This window comes from Mirounga leonina, unplaced genomic scaffold, assembly GCF_011800145.1.
Source record: "Mirounga leonina isolate KUSES-001 unplaced genomic scaffold, KU_Mleo_1.0 Mir_53, whole genome shotgun sequence".
Taxonomy (NCBI): Eukaryota; Metazoa; Chordata; class Mammalia; order Carnivora; family Phocidae; genus Mirounga; species Mirounga leonina.
The window spans coordinates 9775663-9797627 of record NW_023270807.1 but is presented as its reverse complement, the minus strand read 5'-3'; the positions used below and the strand labels follow the sequence as shown (position 1 = coordinate 9797627).

At 55.1% G+C, this 21965-nt stretch overlaps 1 protein-coding gene across 1 annotated transcript in view; it reads right to left on the bottom strand.

The window, feature by feature from the left end:
• The window catches only part of PTK7 (protein tyrosine kinase 7 (inactive)), a 61002-nt gene that overhangs the window by 6191 nt on the left and 32846 nt on the right, over positions 1 to 21965 (bottom strand). The window contains exons 2-17 of the mRNA XM_034990618.1: positions 16371 to 16658; positions 15779 to 15881; positions 15226 to 15416; positions 14981 to 15131; positions 13874 to 14022; positions 13353 to 13619; positions 11512 to 11645; positions 11225 to 11360; positions 10972 to 11091; positions 9191 to 9340; positions 8916 to 9066; positions 8690 to 8817; positions 7254 to 7457; positions 6319 to 6474; positions 5471 to 5703; positions 4387 to 4467 (exon numbers count right to left, since the gene is read on the bottom strand). Of these exons, the coding sequence (XP_034846509.1) occupies positions 4387 to 4467; positions 5471 to 5703; positions 6319 to 6474; positions 7254 to 7457; positions 8690 to 8817; positions 8916 to 9066; positions 9191 to 9340; positions 10972 to 11091; positions 11225 to 11360; positions 11512 to 11645; positions 13353 to 13619; positions 13874 to 14022; positions 14981 to 15131; positions 15226 to 15416; positions 15779 to 15881; positions 16371 to 16658 (2642 nt within the window). The remainder of the gene's footprint in view (positions 1 to 4386; positions 4468 to 5470; positions 5704 to 6318; positions 6475 to 7253; positions 7458 to 8689; positions 8818 to 8915; positions 9067 to 9190; positions 9341 to 10971; positions 11092 to 11224; positions 11361 to 11511; positions 11646 to 13352; positions 13620 to 13873; positions 14023 to 14980; positions 15132 to 15225; positions 15417 to 15778; positions 15882 to 16370; positions 16659 to 21965) is intronic.

Genomic DNA, 21965 nt, shown 5'->3' with positions numbered 1-21965 from the left:
CAGTCAAGAAAAGTTTTTAAAATAATGGGCTACATCCAGATGGCCAATAGACACATGAGAAGATGCTCAACATCACGGACCATCAAGGAAATGCAAATCAAAACCACAGTGAGATATCAGCTCATACCAGTCAGAATGGCTCATATCAAAAAGACAAGAAATAACAAATGTTGGCAAGAGCATGGAGAAAAAGGAACTCTCGTGCACTGGTGGTGGGAATGTAAACTGGTGCAGCCATTCTGGAAAACAGTATGGAGGTTCCTCAAAAACCTGAAAATAGGGGCGCCTGGCTGGCTCAGCTGGTAGAGCGTGAGACTCTTGATCTCGGGCTCATGAGTTTGAGTCCTGCATTGGGTGTAGAGATTACTTAAATAAGTTTTTAAAAATTTCCTTTTTAGGGCGCCTGGGTGGCTCAGATGGTTAAGCGTCTGCCTTCGGCTCAGGTGATGATCCCAGGGTCCTGGGATCGAGTCCCACATCGGGCTCCCGGCTCAGCGGGGAGCCTGCTTCTCCCTCTGACCCGCTCCCCTCTCATGCTGTTTCTCGCTCGCTCTCTAAAAAATAAATTTAAAAATCTTTAAAAAAAAAAAAATTTCCTTTTTAATTTAAAAATTTTAAAAGTCATACATAAGAAATGGTTTGGGGAAAAAGCAAATTGAATGCAGAACATGTTAAAAAGTTACATTAAAACTCTACTTTAACATCAGAAAAAAAATTAAACAATGGTCTAAACCCATGTTGTTCAAAACAGTAGCCCCTCGCCCTGCGTGACTCCTTAAGTGAATTAAAACTTAATAAAATTAAAAATTCAGTTCCTCAGTAGCTCTAGCCACATTCTAAATGCTCAGCAGCCACATGAGGCTAGTGACTACCACCCTGGACAGCAGCAGCTATAAAATATTTCCATCGTGGCCAGAAATTCTCTAGAACCGCTGATCCAAGCCACCACCACACAGGACCTATCTACATACCCAACATCTTGGCTGACACTGCATATGCCGAGGTGCCAAACAAAGGACACCATCGGGAATTGGGAAAGGATCTCATCTTCTTGGTGTATTTTCCTTATCTTAAGTGAAGACACAAAATCTCCAGACAGCTTCCAACCAAACATGTAAAATCAGCGATGAGGGTTTAAGAAGAGGTCAGGTGAACAGGTCCACCAGGATGACGGATTCCCCCTGGGTACAGAACCCACCGCCTCCCCCCCCGCCCCCCGCCGCCACCGTGTCTCCACGGAAAAGTAGAGGCCACCACACTCCCCAAATCGCCCACAGACTGCCATCCTCAGAATGCCCCACATGCCAATGGTGGTCAAAGGGCCAGATGACCACGGAAGTGGTCATATCATGAACAGATGGACTCTACTTCAGGCTTCAAAACTGCAGGGCACTGTCCAGCCTTGGCAGGTTATCTGTAAGGGACAAAGCCTTCTGCAATGTGCCCTCACTGGACTTGCCATTCCCCTCAGCCTGCTCTCTCTGTTCTGGCTCATTAGCTCAACAGTCCGCTGCTAGTCAAGGGAAACAGAAGAGAGTGGACTTGGCATAGTGACTAACTTGCTATCTTTCCAGAGGAGCAGTGCTTCTGGAAACACAGGCTAAGTGCAGACAGTAAAAGGGAATTGTTAGACCCTGGCCAATTACTGCTGGGTAAGATGCCATCAGACGGCCACAGGATTCATTTTCACATACCATCGTAAGGGCCTGCTCTTTGGGAAAGCCAGACCCACCCCATCCCTTCCACCATGCCAGTCTCAGGGCTTGCCCACGTTCTGGCTAACCTGTGTGACACCGTTGCTATTCTCACCCTACGGCATCTGACCACACACACCACTGTCCTTGAGGCGTGCAAAGCTGACCCTGCTCCTTGTCCTGTCCTTAGCTTGCCGGGACCCACAGACAAGTCACAGGTTACAGCTACCGGACTTCAAAATCTCCATCATCTCATCAGCTACTCAAACACGCATTACCTCTAATTATGCCAACACCCAGGGCCCGTGTCTGATTTCTGCCACTATCCCGCTGCTGTCCTGAAATTCTCCCGGGACTTCCCACGGCCCACCCATAGCAGCTAGGCACTCTCGTTCCAATTCTACTCGACCAGGGGGCACCCCTCCTACCATCCCACCTCCCCTCACAAACTAACTCTTCCTCCTTCCATCCCCCTAGAATCCTAGGAATATAAAGTGATATAACAGCTCACTATTAATACAAGAAAATATCTATGATTTTAGTGTATCTTTCCTACTAAGTTTCATTTTCATGGAATCCCCAAAAAGCAGTATATTTCAAGTTACTGATCAAGACCCACATGTGTCTCAAAATCAATTTAGTGAGTTAAAAAAAATAAGCTAGAAAACATCAAGTGCATCAAATACAGTATTTTGAAAGTGTAACTTTAGGGGTGCCTGGGTGGCTCAGTCAGCTAAGCATCTGACTTCAGCTCGGGTCATGATCCCAGGGTCCTGGGATTGAGCCCCACATCAGGTCCCTGCTCAACGGGGAGCCTGCTTCTCCCTCTCCCTCTGCTTGCTCCCCCTGCTTGTGTTTTCTCGCTCTCTCTCTCAAATAAATTAATTAATTAATTTAAAAAAATCAGCTGGAGAGCCTGTTTGAAAAATGCAGGTCCTCAGACTCCATCCTTAGATATTCCAATTCCCTCTAGAAACCTGCATTTTTTTATTTTACACAAACCCCACTTCCATCTGATGCAGAGTATTGTCCTAAGAGTGTGCAGAACCCAACTTACTAAAGCTCCCCCATCAGATTTAAGATGCTAGGGGAGAAAAATGGGGGACAGACCTTTAGCACAGGTAGTAATGACTTTCAGCCAAAACAAGTCCTTCAGGTCATGTGACAGAGGTAAATGACTTCCTGTCTGCCTGCCTACGTCCTGGTCCCAAAGAAACCTACCTGACTCCCCTCTTTCCTGAAGCCATCCCCTTCCTGCCATTCAACTACTTCCTCTCCTTGAGAACTGAACTCAAATTGCTTTTTCGACCAGGCAACCTTCTTTGTTAACCACACCGTCTGTCCACCTAAAGGACATGGAGGTCTTCGATGTCTCCTAATTTCTGTCTCTCACTCACTTTCCGTGTCATCCCTGAAGTGTGCAAGGTACATGCCATAGTCACTGTCCCAAGCTCCCCCACTAGATCCTGAATGCCCCAAGGATGCCTGGCAGTTTCCACTTTGCAACTGCAAGGGCCCTTACAGCCATGACCGGCTCAGTAGATTCACGGGCTCCTTGCATGTCCTGATTTGTAAACTCTGGGGTCCTGACATCCTACTTAGGGACAGGAACACATCCTGTCCTTCCATCCACAGCCACTGCAGACAGTTGCTGCAGCTTCATGGGGATGGAGGCAGGGGCCTGGCGTCAGGAGGCCAGCTGTGGGCAATGTGGGGCCAGGTCACTTGTCCTGTGTGGGCTACAGTAAATTCACCTATAATTATGAGAAAGTCAGCCTGAGGGGCACAGAGCGACTTCCCCAGAGAGACCAGGGGTGACCAGGGTCCCACTCGCCTGACTTATCAACCAGCCATGCCTTTCTGGCCTACCCCCAGAATCTGTGACCTGGGTCGGCCTACAAGGCGCAAGCAAAGATTCAGGTAGTCGCTGCCTACCTGCCCTGAGCTGTGACTGGTCTCTGAGGTGACTCTGCTGTCAGCTTGGTAGTAGGACGCCCAATCCCAGAGAAGGAGGCAGACCCATTTCAGAGGGGAGGGAAGGAGGCTGTGGGCAGGAAGAACTGGGCCACAAAAGTATCGTCTGAGGTGGGCAGAGGGTAGTAGGCAAGCTTTCCCTTCCTCGCTGTTTCAAGCCAGGTCTGCTCCACCGTGGGGCCCCAGCCAGGGATCTGTGCCCAGAAGGCGGGAGGAGAACTGGAAGGAAAGGCTGGGCAGCCCAAAGCCCAAGTGAGACGGAGAGTGTGAAAACCACAGTGGGTCAAACATGAGCAGCCCTTTCAAAGCAGAGTCTTCCAGCTCAGAGGCTGGTGAAACACTCTCAGAGCCACATCCTGCCCTGCCCGTCCCTCGACACCTGGGCTGCCCCAGCCCAGCGCTCACTGCAGGGGGCAGACGTCCTGCTCCAGCAGCAAGGGCGAAGAGCAGCCCTTCCAAATGGAGGCACTGCAGCAACACAAAGGCATTAGGGGGCTACGTGCTCTGGGACAAGTCCCTTAACCTCTCTAGACCTCAGTTTCTTTATCTGCAAAATGGGGCTAATGACATCTGTTTCGGAGGACTATCGTGATGGTTGAGATAACGTACGTAAAGTCCTGCCTGGTCCTCAGGGAACATTCCATCCGCTGTACCTCTAACATTATGACTGCCCTTGATCTTGGCCCACCCTTGAGGACCTCTCCCGCCCTGTCCTCACCTTCTGCTTGGTGCTGAGGGGCTGTGACTTCAATTTTTCATCCTTGCTCTGGGAAATCCTCAGGAACTGTTTGAGGTCTCCCTAAGGGAAAAGCCAAGCATCTCTGTCAGGTCAAATTATCTCCATTATCTCCAAAGCATCAAACCAAGCAGGGGCTCCCAGAGCACCTACCTGGGCAGGTGAGAACCCCTGGCCCTCCACCCCCCCCCCCAGCCAGCCCCCCTACCTTGGTGGGAAGTCCAGTGGGAATTTAAAAAAACATATAGGAGATGGCTTCTAGAAGCTCCCTCGGTCAGAAAGACAGGACTGCCATTCCTACTCTCAGCAGAGCCCCAGACAGGCAGGTGACAAGGCTCTTGCCCTCAGGGAACCAAGAGGAAAACACAGATCCCAACCCTCACAGACCCCTGGGAGGAAACCCCTGTCCTCAGGGGGTTTATCATCTAAGAAATATACTGAGGGAGCAGCAAACAACATACATAAAGTAGTCATAAACTCTTGCCAATGGCAAGAAGGATTGCTCCCCCTCCTTCCTGCCGAGCTGGGGGATGTGACAAGCAGCGGCTTGAGGAGCAAGGGAGTAAGGCCTAGATGGATTGAGGAATTCAGAGTAAGGGGCAGCTCAGGGCATGAGAGCTGAGATGGAAAGAGAAAGCTGGTGCCGGGGCTAACACTGGGGCCCCAGATGGGACGGGATGCCAGGAAGGATTTCGAGGAAGGAAAGCCGGGTCTGCTAAGTTTATTCTCAAGGGATGATGAGCCCTGCAGGGAAGGAAAAATGACAAACCAAAGAAAACCCGAGGCAAGGAAGAAGACCTGGGATGCATCCGTGTGGTGCGCAGAGTGAGAAGCTGGGAAGAACGGGGGACTGGCCCCCAGACACGGGGCTGGCAGACAGGAAGGCAGGAGCACCGGTCAAGGAACAACAGGTGTCAGAGAGCGAGCGGGGGCAGGAAGCTGAGCGTCTCCAGGCGGCAAGAGCAGGCAGGCTGAGACCACGGGAGATGGGGCTCCAAGGGTGCCCCCCCCCCACCTGCCGGCAGGGCACTGCCCTGCCCGAGACTCCCAGGTACCCCCAGCATACCAGGTCCACGTACTCCAGCACCATGTAGTGGGGCTCGGCTTCCCGGCACAGTCCCAGGAGCCGCACCACGTTGGCATGGTTCAGCTTCCCGAACATCTCGAACTCCCTCCGGAAGTCCAGCTGCTGTTGCTCGTCTCGGCTCTGGAGGCTCTTCACAAGCACCAGGGTCTCCGCCGCCCCCTCCTCCAAGCCCTGCGCCTTCGCCAGGAACACCTCCCCAAACTCACTCTTCCCTGTGGGTACAGGTCGGGGTCAGCCAGCTACCCTCACCCCAACAGGGACACTCCTGACTCGGGAGGGTACCTTGCCTCTCTGTGTCACACAGAGGGGAGTCTTCGCTGCACCCCACCCACCTGCTGGGTGACCCTGAGCAGACCACTCCCCACCCCACCCTGGGCTTCACAGTCTCCAACAGTAAAACGAAAGGCTGGAATTAATATCCAGCATTTTCCAAAGGATGGCTTCTATGAGAACTTTAGGTGGCTCTTGATAAACACGTTAATAGTTACATGTATTAATTTAACTTATATGCAGAAAAAATGTAACTACCACAAATCGATAATTTCTCACATTTTTTCCTAGAACAACACTAACTTGCGTTAATTTTGTTTTGTTTTTAAAGGCAGCCAATCTGAAGGAAATGCCAAGTAAATACTGCTCACGAATGACCAAAGCTGGGGCGGTGAGTCGTATACAGGTGCTGGGGACACAGCGGACTTATCTCCCCTCTGCTTCCCGCCCCCGGCTCCCAGGTGCTGGGTTTGAGGGACGTCAGAGCCACCAGCCCTAACCTAGTCTCCAGACAGGCCTATCATGAAACTATGACAGTTGTGGCCAAGGCAGCATACCCAGGGTGGTGATGGGCTGCAGGCTGGTCCTCGGGAAGTGCATCTTATCAGTCGAGCTGTGGCGTTTGTTGGTGGCCGCAGGGCCGGAGCCCAAGCTGGTCAGGGCCACTTCCTCTTGGATCTCTGCGGAGGGCTGCCCATTCTGCAAAGGCCCGCCTGGGAAGAAGGGGCATGGTGGTGGGGGAGGTAGCCACACGAGATCAGACACTCTGGCCACCACGGGGACCTCACTTCTCTCCCCCAAACCTCTACTTCCGTCAAGTGGGTCCAATCATGGTGTTCCACACAAAAAGGCCAGTCCAACTGGTGAACTGATGGAGTAGGGGGTACAGGCGTCCCTTAGAGTACAACCACTGATTGATGCAGCTGATTACCACCTCCGAAATGGAACCAGGTGCCCAAGTCTCATCTGGTCCGCCGGCCCCTGGACACTACATCAATATAAGGGGCTCTGCTTTCATGGGGCCTCCTCTGTGCAAAGCCCTAATAGGGCACAAAGGTGAATCGTAGTGAGGGAGACCCAGGCTCTGCTCCTGAATGCCTAAACGGAGAGGGGCAGCCCAGCAATGCCTCTGAGCAGAAGGGTAGGAGCAGGGAAACCGACCGAATGCCCCTGGGGGAACTCAAAGACGAATGGGGGGAGACAGATGTGCCACAGAAACATGAATGTGAGTACTAATTGTACTTGTGGTTGAGCGGTACAGGGAGGAGCCAGCCAGGCAACGTAGAAGCTGGCCCCGAGGCTCCAATGAGGAAGTCTCGAGCCGGATTGCTCAGCCCCCACGGCCTGGGAATGGGCCAACTCCAGGCTTCCAGCTAGGGGTGGGGCAGCTCTGCTAGAGCCCCGGCTCCCCAGCGCAACAGCTCTCTCTGTGGCCACCAGGGGGCGCTCAGCGCCTGCACACCGGCCCCACCTCCACACCACTGCCTCTCACCATTGAGACACTCCATCTCTGGCTCCTCGCCCTCAGGCTGCTTCTGCAGGCGCTTGGCCTTGCAACGCTTCTTGCAGTAGAACATAAGGCCCAGCACAGCAATGATGTAGGCCACAGCAGCACCCACGGACAGCCCGATGGTCTGGATCATCTTGTAGGGGGGAGGGCTGCCCGGGCCCTCGGACTCCTCCAGCACCGGCTTGTCTGAGAGACACACAGAAGGGTCTGGGCCAGGGGCCAGTGAAGCAAACCCAGCCCTCCTTCGCTACCACCCCTTTCCATCCTACACCGAAGACCACCTGCCAGACACTCGATGGCCTGACCAAACCAGAGAACCAGGGAGGGTCACCACTGTCACTGGCTTTAACAAGGGGTGGGTCCTTGGGCCCCACCAAGGTCACAGAGAGTTCTGAAGGACATGAGGCCAGTGATTCCCAAGCTGGAGTGCATCTGAATTTGAGGCTAGGGACACACATAAAAAAACACACCTGTCAGGATGCTAACAAAAACCCACACTATCATTAACAAGCTTCCTAAGTGACTTGGTATCATGAACCAGGCCCCGAAGAGCAGCATTTGGGAATTCCTGATTCAGGACCCCAGACACTGCCTGACACCGAGCAAGTTCTTCAAGAAACATTGTTGCCGAAGCGTTGGTGGTATAGTGGTTAGCATAGCTGCCTTCCAAGAAACATTGTTTGTGGAAAGGATCTTCTAGTCTAGGGGCTCTCGATGGCCTAGGGTCTCATGGTGAAAGAGGAGCCAGGAATCATTAGGGAAACTGAGGGAGAGAGGCCCGTGGGAGAGACCATCCAGGATCCCCGAACTCTCGCCCACACCTAATGCTTCAACCAAGGGGCCTTACCACTTCGCTATTATCCATTCAAAGTTCCACAGAATATTCTGTCTAGAAAAACAGTTCTGCTGCTAAACCACAAATTTGAGGACTTCTCATTGAAACCACTCTCATCTTACAGATGCAGAACCAAGCCCCTGGAGAGGAAATAACACCTCCAAGGGCCACACCTGAACCCCAAACCCATGACTCTCGGCAGAGCCTTTTACCTGATGCATCATCCTCTCTGGGCCTCCAGGGCAAAGGAACCCTTCCCTGCTGCACCCTGGCCTGCTCCCCTCCCTGCCCACCCAGAGATATGTGCAGCTGCCGCAGGAGACCCGGGAAGAAACATTTTAGGACAAGAGCACCACCCCCAGGCCCCCCCAACACGCACACACACATGCACACCAGCTGTAGAATGTTAAATCAGCAACAGCCCGGCAAGGAACCTGACACTATGCCACGCAAGGTGAATCCCAGCCCCCAACACAAAAATGATTTCAGTGTCTTCCGTATACAGGGAGCCGATGAAGACAAAGATAAGAAAGAAGTCTGGCCCCAGCACTTCCTGCGCAGGACACCGCTCCCCAGCACATACCCACAACATAGAGGGGTGCCTCCGTGTGCTTGATGTTACAGCTATTGCCCGCGATGCAGGTGTAGCGGCCTGAGTCCTCGGGGGCCACGTCATGGATCACCAGGGAGCCATTCTGGAAGATGTGCATTCTGCCAAGAGGGAAACCACAGCGCTGCCCACCTCACCAGCTCCTGGGAAGACCGGCTGTAGGAGAGGTGCGGTGGGCCAGGGAAGCAGATGGCCCTACCTAGGTCCCAGCTTGGTGGGGTCCAAGATGCGGTCTTTGCCCTTCCACTGAATGAGCGGCTTGGGGTCTCCCTGGGCCTCACACCGCAGCAGGGCTGTGTGGCCCTGGTACACGGTCGTGCGCTCTGGTTCCACCTTGAAGGTGATGAAAACTGGATGGGAAGAGCCCAACAAGGGGCGGGGAGCAGTGAGCCATGGGGCTGGCAGGCTGTGGGCTGCCCCCACCCCCGCCCTGGGGCCCACCAGCCCAGCCCCAGGGCCCTGCCACGGTCGCACCTGCCACGGTAAGCTGGACATGGGCACGGATCTGGCCCTGCAGCCCATTGGAGGCGATGCAAGTGTAGTTGCCGGCGTCATCACGGGTCACCCTGGAGAAGTGCAGGGTCCCGGCATTGTCCGTCACCCACTCTGGGAGGCTGCTCCCATCTGTGGGGGTGACAGAGGAAAATTATAAGCTCGACCCGAGTCACAGGGGTGGCCGGCAGAGCGCTCAGTCACCTGCCTCTACTCAAAAACGTGTTGTTCGTTGCTCCTGACGACCCACAAAGTCCCAACTCCTGAACCAGGCACTGGGAACTCCCCATTACTTGCTCCCATTCCAATTGTTCAGTCTCGCCTCCTTCCGCTGCCCTATACAACATCTCACTCCTGCAAAACCGGACTTCCGAATGGGCCCCGACTTTGCCTCGTTCTCATCCTCACTGCCTGTCACTTCTCACTCCTAGAATCCTTTCCTGCTCTTAGCCATCCAGGCTTCAGATCCATTTGGAGCTCGAGCTCCAACAGAAAGCTGCCCCCGGCCACCCGAGCGGAGAGAGCCCACTTCCTCCATGAAACCTGCAGTCCTACTCTCTCGCTTGTACTGCTCACGGAAGTGTAAAAACTGGTCCAGACCCTTGACAGACAACTTGGCAATTTACAGCAAGGGTTGCAAAAGCATGCATACCCTTTCATACGTAATTATTCCACTTCTGGGCATCTCTCCCAAAAGAAATAAACCCAAATCCAGAAAAAACTTTGGCTTAAAGATGTTTATTGCAGCAATAAAACGAGAGAGCGAGAAAGGCAGAGAGGGAGAGAGGGAGGATGATTAACAACCCAAATCTCCAACCTTTAGGGAATATTTAAGTAAATTACAGTGAATCCAATCATTAGAGTATTATTACAATCATCAAAACCAAAGTTCATGTGGAAATGCTTGATAACGTTAAGAAAAAAAGGATGTAAAATTACATAATTAACTGTATCTTCTTTTTCTATAGTAAGCATGACTTACTCATGTAAGTTTAATAAGTGAAAATTGTATGTTCAATAAAATTGCTACGTGCAAACAGAAAGATAACACATAGAAAAAGAAGGGGGCACACACCCAAAGATGATGGATAGTGGGATTATGCATTTCCCCCCCAAATTTCTTTTTATTTTTTTAAAATTGTCTTTTTTTTTCCTTCTTTTTTTTTTTAGAGAGAGAAAGAATGTGCATGCAGGTGGGGGATGAGGGGGAGAGGGAGAGAGAGAATCCCAAGCAGGCTCCACACCCAGCTCAGAGCCCGATCGCAAGACCCCAAGATCATCACACGAGGCAAAACCAAGAGTTGGACGTCCAACCAACTGAGCCACCCGGTGCCCCTAAAGATTTGATTTTTAAGTCAACTCTACCCCCAATGTAGGGCTCAAACTCACAACCCCGAGATCAAGAGTCGCGTGCTCTACCGCCTAAGCCCACCAGGTGCCCCCACCAATTTTCTAAAGGAACCCATGTTACCTTTCTGTCCCCGATGACTATTTTGAAGGGAGAGGGAAGACTTCACAGCACCATCCGGGCCAAGCCAATCACTTGCTGCCTCAGTCATCGCCCATGATGTCTAGTGCCATAACCTGACCTCCTTGGTGTCTGGCTCCTTTCTTCCTACCGGGACTATAAATCGGCCCCACATTTCTTGCCTTTCCCACAGTTCCTGGCATGGTGCCAGGTCCTCGGCTGGTCCTCAGACACGCACACATCTGACCAGTGGACTGTCCGACCTGCCCCCACTCCATGCCCTCATGGTACCCACCTGCCCGAATCCACTTAATAGTGGGCTTTTCTCGGCCCGTGGCTGAGCAGGGCACTGTGGCCTCCTTGTCAAACTCCATGCATTGCTGCGGCCGGGGTGGTGGTGTGAACTTGAGCTTTTCTGTTTCAGCAGAGGGAGGGTGGGTGAGTGGCAAGAGGAGGAACCGCGGTGGCTCGATAGGCCGGGGCGGGCCTGAAGGTCTGGGCCCCCTGCTGCTCCTTCCCCTTTGCACTCCCCACGCTCGGGCACTCACCCAGCACCTGGACACGGGCTTGGGCCTCGATGCTGCCAGCTGGGGTGCTGCTCACACAGCGGTACCATGTGCCATCATACACCTCCACGTTGTTGATACGCAAGGTGCCGTTCGTGGAGACTTCGAACCGCGAGTCCTGTGGCACACGTTACGGGACTGTGGGAGGTCTCGGCCCCACAAGCGTCTTCAGGGGAGCTTCGGGGGAAGGAGTGCTAGGGAGCTGATCCCAGAGAGAGCCCTGGAAGGGGATTCTGCCCCCTTCCGCCAGGAGCAAGCCTCATTCTCACCTCCGAGATGAGCATCTGGTTTCTGTACCAGATGACTGTGGGTTCTGGCGTGGCCTGGGTCAGGCAATGCAAGTAGCCTGGCTTGCCCTCCTCCAGCTGGCTGTCCTGGGGCTTCTTCAGCCACGTGGGCACAGCTAGAGGGACAGGAAGGGAAAAGAAGACCGAGGAACATGTCTGCAAACCCAAAGAATCCAACTCCTCAAAACTCTAATCCCACATGCGACCCCGAGTTCAGAAGCCCATCTGCTCCAGTAAAAGTGCAACAATGGCCCCTTGGTGAGGACAACCTTTGGAACATGATCCCCATACATATGTATTCCTATACCCATTTTACAGTGGAGAAGACAGAGGTTTAAAGTAGTAATGGTGATGTGCTAATACCTGATAGACAGGATTCAAATCCCTGGTCCACGTGCCTCCAAAACCCTTGCTCTTTTTATTACACTGAAACGCTCCAAGGCTTGGTCCTCAGATCCCTGTTTGGGGTCAGCCATCCTCGTTCCCTGAATGATCTCAGCCCATCCGTGGCCTTCAATGCCATAGAAGTGCATGATTCCCAAACCTATACCCTGACTCCTGACCTCTCCCCTTTCACAAGCTTGAGACCTGCAAACCCAGCTGCCTACCAGCATCTCCGACTGGAGATCCAACAGGCATCTTGAGCTTTATATGTACAAAAGAGAACAAGTGAGTTCCCCTGGAACCAGCTCATCCCGGTTTTTCCAGTCTCAGTAAATACTGCCCCTATGCAGCCAACAGCAGAAGCCAAAACCTAGCCTTGACTTCCCTCTCCCTGTCACATCCATTCTACACCAACCCCATTTACTTGAGCTCCCCCCAAATCCTGACTTTGACCACCTCTCTCACCTCCACTGCTACCGCTCTGTTCCAGGCCCTCCCACACCTCCCCTGGGCGATTACAGTCATCTACTAACTGGACTCCCTGTTTTGACTCCCGCCCCTAACATTCGGTCTTCTCAGAACAGCGGAGAATGATCTTTTGAGACTGTCACTCTCCGACTCAAAACCCTACAAGGACTTCTTGTCTGACGTGGGGTGGCAGATTGTTTGCAAAGATGGTCATAAATGGTTCTCCCATCCCTTGTTTCTTTGCATTGTGTTGCTGCCACTTTCCCCATCAGGAGGCAGTCTACTTCTCTCCTGCCTAGAGTCTGGGTGGCCCATGACTGGCCTGGCCCAACACAGAACCCAGTGGAAGTCAGGCCGGGCAACTGCTGAGTGGATGGCTTGAGAAGGCTTGTGGCTTCCACTACTGTGTGAAGAGGCCTGAGCTGGCCTGCTGCAGCAGCCGTGGGGGAGACACCTGAGGCACCCCGACAGGGCCATCCTCCGTTAACCTCGAGACATGCGAATGAGGCCACCAGGGAATGGCCAGCCACCAGTCGACCTCCCAGCTGACTGCAAGCACATTTGATCTTTCTGACTATCTTGTAGGGTAGGTAGTAGGTTATTAGCTCCATTTTATGGATGAGGAAACTGAGCCCTGGCAAAGCAGGTGGCTTGCTACATATCGTTACTCCATGTACTAGGGAAAGAGTGGGACCTGGGTCTCTAGAATCCCAGTCCCTTGCCCTTGCTCTGCAGCTAAAGGGCTGTTTTTCTGTGTGGGCTGTCACCCCAACTTCTGTGCGTGGCTCTTCACAGTCTCCCCCAATATCACCTCCCAGCAGCTGACTGAGTCCCAAGCGTGCACAACCCAGAGCTGAGAGGGCCTCAGCTGAGCACCAAGCCTCTGCACATCGCACCCAGAGACCAAGGCCTCGCCGTGGGCCCCGGGCTCCCCTCCACCTCGCCTCGCCCCTCGGGGCACAGGTGCTCACTGGCCACAGTGATGTTGACATCCTGTCGCCGCTGACCAGCCAGGTTGGCTGCGTGGCAGGTGTAGACACCAGCATCACTCTCGGCGGTACCAGCAAACACCAGCTCGTGGCCCTGCTGGAAGACTCTGCCGTGGGTGGGCAGCCGGACTCCCGCACGCTCCCACCACACACGGGGCTCCGGCAGACCCTGTGGGGGCAAGCAGGCCACACGCTCCTCGCGGCCGGCTGTGAACACCCGTGGCTCAAGTGGTAGCATGTCTTCAATCTCTGCAGGGAGGGGAGCAGAAGGCAACCACCCGATTACTGTGGGTCTCAGGGTTCCTCATGCTCTCCCACAGCAAGCTTTGGACCTTTGTAGCACAAACCCCGAGAACACTGTCTCTCCTCTTCCTGCCCTCAGCATGCTCTTCCTCTCTCTGCCTGCCAAGCTGCTTTCTGAGTGGAATCAGGAGCCTAACTCTCTACGTGCCCACAATGTTGAAGGCGGCCCCCACGTCAGCGCCCGAGACCCAGGGACCCACCTGCCAGGTGAAGCGTGGCCTCAAGGACGACGGGCGGGCCCCTCTGCCCATGGCCTATGCAGCGGTAGACCCCTGCGTTGCGCGGCCGGACCTGGGTCAGCAGCAGGGACCCGTTGGCAAACACGGTGGCTCTGCGGAGGTGCGGGGGACTGCGAAGAAGAGAGAGTGCTATGTGGAAGAAGTGGCCGACAGGCCTCCTTCTGGAAGGGAATGAGATGGAACCCCACGCTGCAAAGGGCAGAGGTGTAGGAAGGAATCCGCCAGGAACGGGACAGAGCGAAGGAAGCCCCCGTCCCACGTCGGGGTGTGTGGGTGTGTGTGTCCATGTGCGTGCGTGTACACATTCGCGAGTGTGCACAGGTGTGTTCCACCCGCAGGAGACTCAGCTTTTGGGGCAGTGAGGTGAGCCACAGAGTCAGCGGGAGGCAGCGAGTCACCAACAGTGTGCAAATGTGGAGACGGAGAGCCACCTCCCTGCAGGGTTAACACCAGCCTGCCAGTAAGGCCCCCAGTCCCAGCAGCCAGAAGCTCCTCGGCTACACCAGATGAACTACTGATGATATCTTCAGGGCTGAAGCCAGGTGGGATCCCCTCGTCTAGGGAGCCACACCCCCACGGACCAAGGCCATGCTTGGCACCACAAAGGTGCTCTCTGCTCTCAAACGGGGAAGGACAGAAGTCCAGATAAAGGAGCTGGCACCACCCAGAACCTTCTGGAAGTGCTTGCTTCCTCCAAAAAGTGTGTGTGTGTATGCATGTGTGTAAGGTAACCTTACCATCCAGACTACGGTCACCAGGTCCCCTGTGTCCCTCCAAACTGAATCTCTACTCCCCATCCCAGGAGACCCATACAGGCAGGAGGGGAGTGGGGAGAGAAGAGAGCACCACTAGCTCATCCGGTGCCGTTGTGTGAACTGGAAAAAGATGCCCCTCCTGGAGGCTTCCCTTTGTGGAACTCATTTTGCAACAGCAAGACATTCTACTGCCATCTGCTGGACACTTCAAGTAATACATGTAGAGATCCAGCATGTCTGCAGTCCTAATCCCATCCTCTTAGAGAATGCACCCGAACCACCGTACTCGAAGGCCCCTTGCCAGATGCCTTACCGGCTGCGGTTAGTGATGGGAGTCTCATCTTCAAAGACCCACTGCAGGCTCGGGGGTGGCTGGGCTGAGAACTGACAGTGGAACATGGCCTCCTCGTTCCTTGCCACTACGATGTCCTGAGGGGCCAGCACTACCCTGGCAAAGCTCTCGTCTTGGGGTGGGAGGAGCACAGGTATGTGAGCAGGCTGAGTGGGGAGGCCCCTCCCATCCCTGCTGCACCTTCTCCATCCCCACCCCGGCCTCACCGGCAATGCTCAAGGTGAAGTTCTGGCTGCTGCAGGTCTGGCCAAAGGCGTTTTGGGCACAGCAGGAGTAGAGGCCACTGTGCTCTGGGCTGGCCGGCCGGAGGGTCAGGTTTCGCTCCTTGCTGCTGACCGTGTGATTGCTCTGGCCATCGGAGAGGGGGCTCCCGTCTCGGAACCACTGGTAGGTAGGCCTGCAGGGCCGAGGGGATCAGCAGCAGGGAGGCAGGGGGTACTCAGGTGGCCGGTGGACAAGATACAGAATCAAAGGGTCAGGGCTACACCCCTCACTTTACAAATGGGGAAACTGAAGCTTGGGAGGGGAAGCATCCTGCACAAAGGCACACAACAATTCCGGGGCAGAATCAGGTTGAGTTTCTACAACTCTCTGCTCCCAGAATGCAGGATCATGCCGCAACGCTGCTCCTCCTCGGGTCACTAGGGGTGGTTATGGAATGAAGCGAGGTGCCTCTGAATAGAGTCCGGGTTTCGGTGAGATACCCCTACCGGTCTAGAATAACCGTCTCCATTCCCGCCCTCAAAGTTAGCTCCTTACCGAGGATGCCCGTCAATGTGACAGCGCAGTGTGACCTGGGTCTGTGGCTGGATCTCAGCTTCTGAGGCTGGATGCTTCAGGACCACAGGACCAGTCTCAATCCCTACAGCAGAGGCCATGGTTGCAGAGTGAGGGGCGGGGCAGAGCAGAGCAAGGGGGTGGGGAGGGCAGAGGGGAAGGAAGAAAATTAGAAAAGGACGCGGGCCTGCAGGCTCTGGAGCCAAGAGACAGCGCAGCGAAGCCCCGCAGAGCTGAGGCCAGGGCTGCACACAGGGCGTGGGGTGGGGGGCCAGAAACAGAGCGTCCACCCAGTCTGCAGCGGGTCAACCCTGACGCTTGGCCACGCTGCCTCGCTGCCCTTGCCATCTGCAAAAGCATCCAGCAGGTCAAGGGTCCTCGACTTGAAGGGGGAAAAAAATCTTTTGGAAAAAATAAAACTTCTCTTCTCCATACACACAGAAAGAACGGACCGCAACTGCCTTCTGCCTGCCCCATTCAACTGGAAATGGGAGAAGCTGAGGGAAAGGAGGGATCCCACGGGGCTCAGTAACGGCGGAACTAGCAGGGAGCGAGCGCAGACCCCGGTTCTCACATTTGATGTTGAAGGAGGCGTTGGCACTGCGGGTCTCCTCTCCAGTGGCGTTGTCCCGAGCCACGCACTGGAAGGCTCCAGAGTCCTGCAGCCGGTCCACAGCGGCAAAGCTCAGGCTGCTGCCCTGCGCGAAACGCCGCTCAGTGTCCCGGACAGGGGCCCCATCCAGCAGCCAGTACACATGTACCGGGCCTGGAGCCTCGGCCTCACAGCGGAGCAGTGCCCGGCGCCCCTGCAGTGCATCCTGGGAGGACGGCTCCTTGATGAAGACAACGGCTGCCTGGGCACCTGCAGATGGGGACACGGGAGCAGCACTGTCAGGAGGAGCTACAGCCACCGTCCTCACACAGGTCACTCATCACCCTGTGCACAGGAGAAGGAAAGGGGCTCTGCACAATAGGGGGGTGTCCAGGAAGCGCAGGAGAGAAGGATCATGAGACCACAACTGCCAAGTGTCCACTGAGAAACTCTTAAGCTGCACTGGGTGCTCTGCAGGATACAAAGACGCAGCGCAACCAGTTGGTAGGGGGCACAGGGCAACTACGCAGAACACAGCAAGGCTCGGGCCCAGTGAACGGTGCAGGCAGCCAGGAAAGAGAGGGAGTTCCAAGGGCTGGGGTGAGGGGTAGGGACACCAGGGAGGCTCCCTACAAGAAGCTTCAAACCTACGGGTTCTGATGCTGGGCTGAGGAGCAGGGGACATTAGCAGGCAGCCCTCCCCGTCAATCTTCAGAAACCAGGATGTTGAGCAGAGTTAAGTCAAGATCTGCAGAGAATCTTGGAAGGATTACTCACACTCACAGCCCCACTGAGGGTCCAGCATCAGAGGTGGCTTTGAATTCCACCCACAGATGCTCTGCAGCCCAGCGTCCCCCAGGGTCTTCTCTGGGAAAACCCACCCCATCACAGGAGAAACCAATATTCTCTAGATCTGGGGCTACTGCCAAAGGCACGCCAGCGCCACCCCCACGTCCTACCCTCTATCGCTAAGAATATGTCTGGCCGAGACTGGCTTTTCTGGGCGAAGTTGAGAGGTGAGCCCAGTGGTTCCAGGTTTTCACCTGAATCCATTCCCCCTCCTGCACTGCAACAGTTCAGCTCCGCTGGGGCCGCAGGGGCACCCACAGAGAAGGGGGGTCCTGCAACCAAGGGTGGAACCAGAGCCAGTGGGAACAAAGGGAAAGTCAGAAACCTGTACTGAGCAGCAGATGGGTTGAGGAGGTGGAGGGCAGGGCTGGGCAGGTGGCATGGTGACAGCAGGAATAACACACCGGGCTTTGTTCCTGGCCCACGTGGGCGCCCTGCAGAGGCCCTGAGCTGCGGGGCCAAGAACACCGGCCCACCTGCCAGGGGTGGGTGACGACACAGAAGAGGATGTGCAGCCCCTCCGGGAAGAAGAAATAGGCCTCCTGGGGCTGCTACATGAAGAAGCAGGCTCTGCCTCTGACCAAACTGGGCCTGGTAAGGGCAAGAGGAGGCTAATGGGGTCCTGCCATCCCCAGCCAAACCAATGGAGGCTAATCGCGGCCCAAAGAGTGCTGTTCCAAGCCCCTGATGGTCGAGTTTGGTTCTTGAGGACCTAAGCGCCAGTCTCCTCATAAAGTCAGCATCTAGACAAGTCCCGGACCTCTCAGAGTGAGGCCCAGATGAGGGGCAACCCTTAGTGTTGGTCCATCTCCCAACATTGTCAGAGATGCCAGCCCACAAGACAGTCATGGAGCCACAAGGGGCCCAGAGCCACCTCCATTACTTCTCAGCGGCGCCCTGCTGGCTCTCCAGGTGGGACCATTGCCTTCGATGCTGGGCTATCCCACCCACTATGCAAGTTAAGAAATCTGTCCTCAGGGCGCTGCCAAGCACACTCCCGGTCACCCTGACATCCCAAACCCCCACTCACTTCCAGTCACTACACAGGAATGTGGCCCTGCCCCCACGGGGCAACTCGCTACAACCTCTTTGTAGACCTGATAGGTAAACTGAGGTCCTGGGAAATTAAGGGATTTGCCCCAAATCAACCAGCTCATTTGACCATGACCCAAGGAAGCCAACTCCTAGCCCCATGCTCTTCCCAGCTCCACCCACGAACTCAAAACCAACCTGGAAGTGGCTGATCCCACAATGGGGCTCAGTTCCCGTGGCCACGGAGAGAGATAGACACACCTCCTGCAGACGCTGCAGACACACAAAGGCACTCAGCTAACTGGCTGACTGAGGTAACCTTGAGGAAGTGTGGGGCAAGAGCTGGTGAAGGCGGCGGCGTCTGGAACACTTCCCGACCACCTCTCATGAGGCAGAGGGGCAGACTCAGGCTGAGCACCCAGTGGGCCTCTGCAAATGTGACTCACCGAATTCTTGAGGCCCTCGACCCTGAACTCCAGGATGCTTGTGAAAGGCCAAAGAGAGAGAACCTGCCGTCAAAGTGTAGGTGAACCACCCCACTTCCCATTCAGCTTCTCCAGACCCAGGGAGCCAGGAGTCTCGCCCATGCACCTTAGCTAAGGGTGTGGAATCAGACAGGTGGGGCTCAACTCCTGCCCCTCATGCTTGGTGTTTGACCTTGGGCAAGGAATGCAGATGGTCTCTGCCTCGGCTCCCTCTGCCTCTCTCATGGGGTTGTCATGAGTCACAAACGCAGAAACTCATGTGAAGAGACTCGGACAGAGCTAACCAACCCAGGGAACGGTAGCTACTGTTCCGATCTCCACTGTCACCCGTCCTGCCCAAGGACTCTCATGTTAAGAACATTAGGAAACTCCCCCTCCAGAGGCCCAGGACGACTCCCAGACCCTGGACAGGCAGGAGCCTCCGCAACAGATAAGTTTGAAGGGAATGATCAGGTGGGGGTGGGATGGAGGGAAAGGGGCCACAGGCTTGCAGGAACCACAGACCACTGGCCACAGAAATCTGAGCTGGGGAAGAAGAGATGGCATGACTCAGAGGGACCCCAGCTCAGCCTCTGGCATCCCCTCCTGGGGTGAGAGCTGCTCTGTCGCTGTGGTGAGAGATGCTGCATTCCCAGACCGCCACTCAGAGCCTCCTGCGCCCCCACGACAGGGCCTGGGAAACATCAAAGCTGGCCCTGAGGGGCCCTCTGTCCTGACGTCAGCTCACAGCAGGTCCTGGTTAGTGCTTGGCTGGGGCAGACTTTAGATGTTATAAAAGGCAGGGAGTACAGCCACCGGGCCTTCTCCAAGCCCCCCGCCCCTGCTCCGAGCCGCTGTTGGGAGGCTGGCCCAGGGCCGTGGCACCCACATTTGCTGAGAAGGTGACCAGAGGCGTGCCCAGAGTGCATGGCTTGCAAGAGAGCTCGGTCTGTTGTGTTGCTTAGGGGGGAAAATGGGCAGAAGGCTCAGGGGCAGATTCAGGAGTCCCCTGGCAGAAATGCCAGACTCCAGGAAAGGAGGGGCTGGGCAGTGAGGAACTCTTCAGAAACTTCTGCTGGTCCCAACAAGACGTGGAGGACAGCAATGACAGGCTGTCCTCCTGACAGGAGGAAGGCTTTTGGGCACTGAGGTGGTACCTGCCCCAAGGTGGTGCAGTCATCAGCACATACCTGTCCCTGTACCACCACTGACTTGAGGATGCCCCCAGGGCTGTGGTCTGGGGAAGGCCTTCTCCGGTGGCACACTGGTCGGGGCCTCCCAAAGCTGCCCCCTCATTCACGTTCCAACCACACCGTGCATCGTGCCTCCTACACGTAGGCCCCCGAGAACACAAGGCTGGTGTGGCACCTGAGGCAGCCCGCACCGTGCAGCCACTTCCGAGCTGCCCACCGGTGCTGCCCCTGGCCTCCCAGCCATGCCACCCTAGCCTGGCCTCCTCGCACCCTTGCACTCACGGAGCAATGGGGACCCCGCCCCTACCCCTGAGGCCGTGTGAGACTAAGTGGGTTCGCATACACAGAGCCCGCAGCGCAGCACGGGGATGCGGAGGGTACGGGGCTAAGGCCTCAAGCAGCCTCCCTGCAACGACAGGCAGGCAGAACCATCTGCCCACACCAGGTGTCAACCCCAACAAAGCTGGAGCTGCAAATACCCAATAAGGACATTTTCCAAGCCATTTCCTCGGCTCCCCCAACAGCCATCTCTACACAGACATTGTGCCTGCGCCTTGGCCCCAGCCCCCGGAGGAAGGCTGTGTGGGCAGCGACCGACTCCGCTCCCCGCCCTCCTGGCTGCTGCTCTCTGGGCTCCAGGCCCAGCAGACCCATGTGTGTCTACGTATGCATGTGTGCACACACATATGTGTAAACATGACTTTATGGAGAGCAGAGAGCAGCAGGAAGTTTTTCTGCTCTGAAGTAATTTCAGCTACTTTGGTCCAAGCATCCATCTGGGCCACTTAACTACCTATCTCAAAGGGGGGCTGGTCCTCCTGCTCGAGGAAGAACACCCCAGGACCTGTGCAGGCCCCAGAACCTGCCAAACCTGACCAGCTGATTCTATGTTCTCTCCCTTTTACTAAAGAAAATGCCACCTTTCAGACACATGCCTCAGGACCAGGCTGAGCTACCAAGACGCTGGTTGGCCCTGACATGGGCATTTTGCACAGTAATGTGTGACCATATGAGAAGTGGCCGGCTCCTCCACACCTAAGACTCAGTCTCTGGCTCCAGAGCCTGGGTCCCTGTGGGGGACCATCCTTACTCCCATGTGGCCCCCAGAGCCCAGACTGAGGCGGCTCCTCTTAAAGCACACAAACCCCCAAGGAACAGGTTTGCCAACACCCTGTGCCCTGTCTGGGCAACGGCCTCAGGACACAGGCCAAGAGAGGCAGCCCTCAACCTAAGAGGCACAAATGGTCCGGGAAACACAGCAGCCTCAGGCCCCCTCACCCACGAGGACAGCCCTCCTCACAAGTCTCCTCCATCCAAGAAACTCTAAGGGCGCCAACAAGAGGCCCCAGGGGTACCAGGATCCCTGCATCAACGTCCTGCATCACGTCCTGCATCACACTGCAGACCCTTGGCCTTCCTGGATTTAACTGGCCTAACTTTCTCCTGCCCTTGAACCACTCCAAAGGTCCATGGCTCATACACATTTGTCATTTTGTTGAAGAACAAATGTCAACTGCTGCATGAATAAGTCAAATGGATGAACAGCAAGCTCAGCTACCCCACCTCTCACCTATTCACCCAGGTCAGCAGAAACACAAATGCCACAGAGGTATTTGTGAATTTGGGGTTCTGGAATGTCCCTCTCTACCACCAGTATATACCAGCAAGATATTGTATGTGGTTTTAGCACCAGCAACCCAGACTGATGATAAGCCCAGAACATAAGGATTCAGGGAGTCACTGAAAATCGACCACAGCAAACTGTGAGACCCAGAGGCAGACCACAAAATTTCTACCCTCTTCTGTCTTTTCAGGGTCTACAAAAGGCCCCAGGTTAATGGATGGGAGCCCCGCAGGAGGAGCAAAGCCAGGGACCCAGCCTGGGATTTAACTGTAAATATCTGGAGAGGCTCCCACATTCAGATTAGAGGAACAGAACAAAATCACCAGAGATTAGGGCAGAAACAACCTAGCGGCCAACTCTTCTACCTTAGATGAAAACCGCAACTCAAACCTGTCCTGCCCGCTCCTGGGAGGTC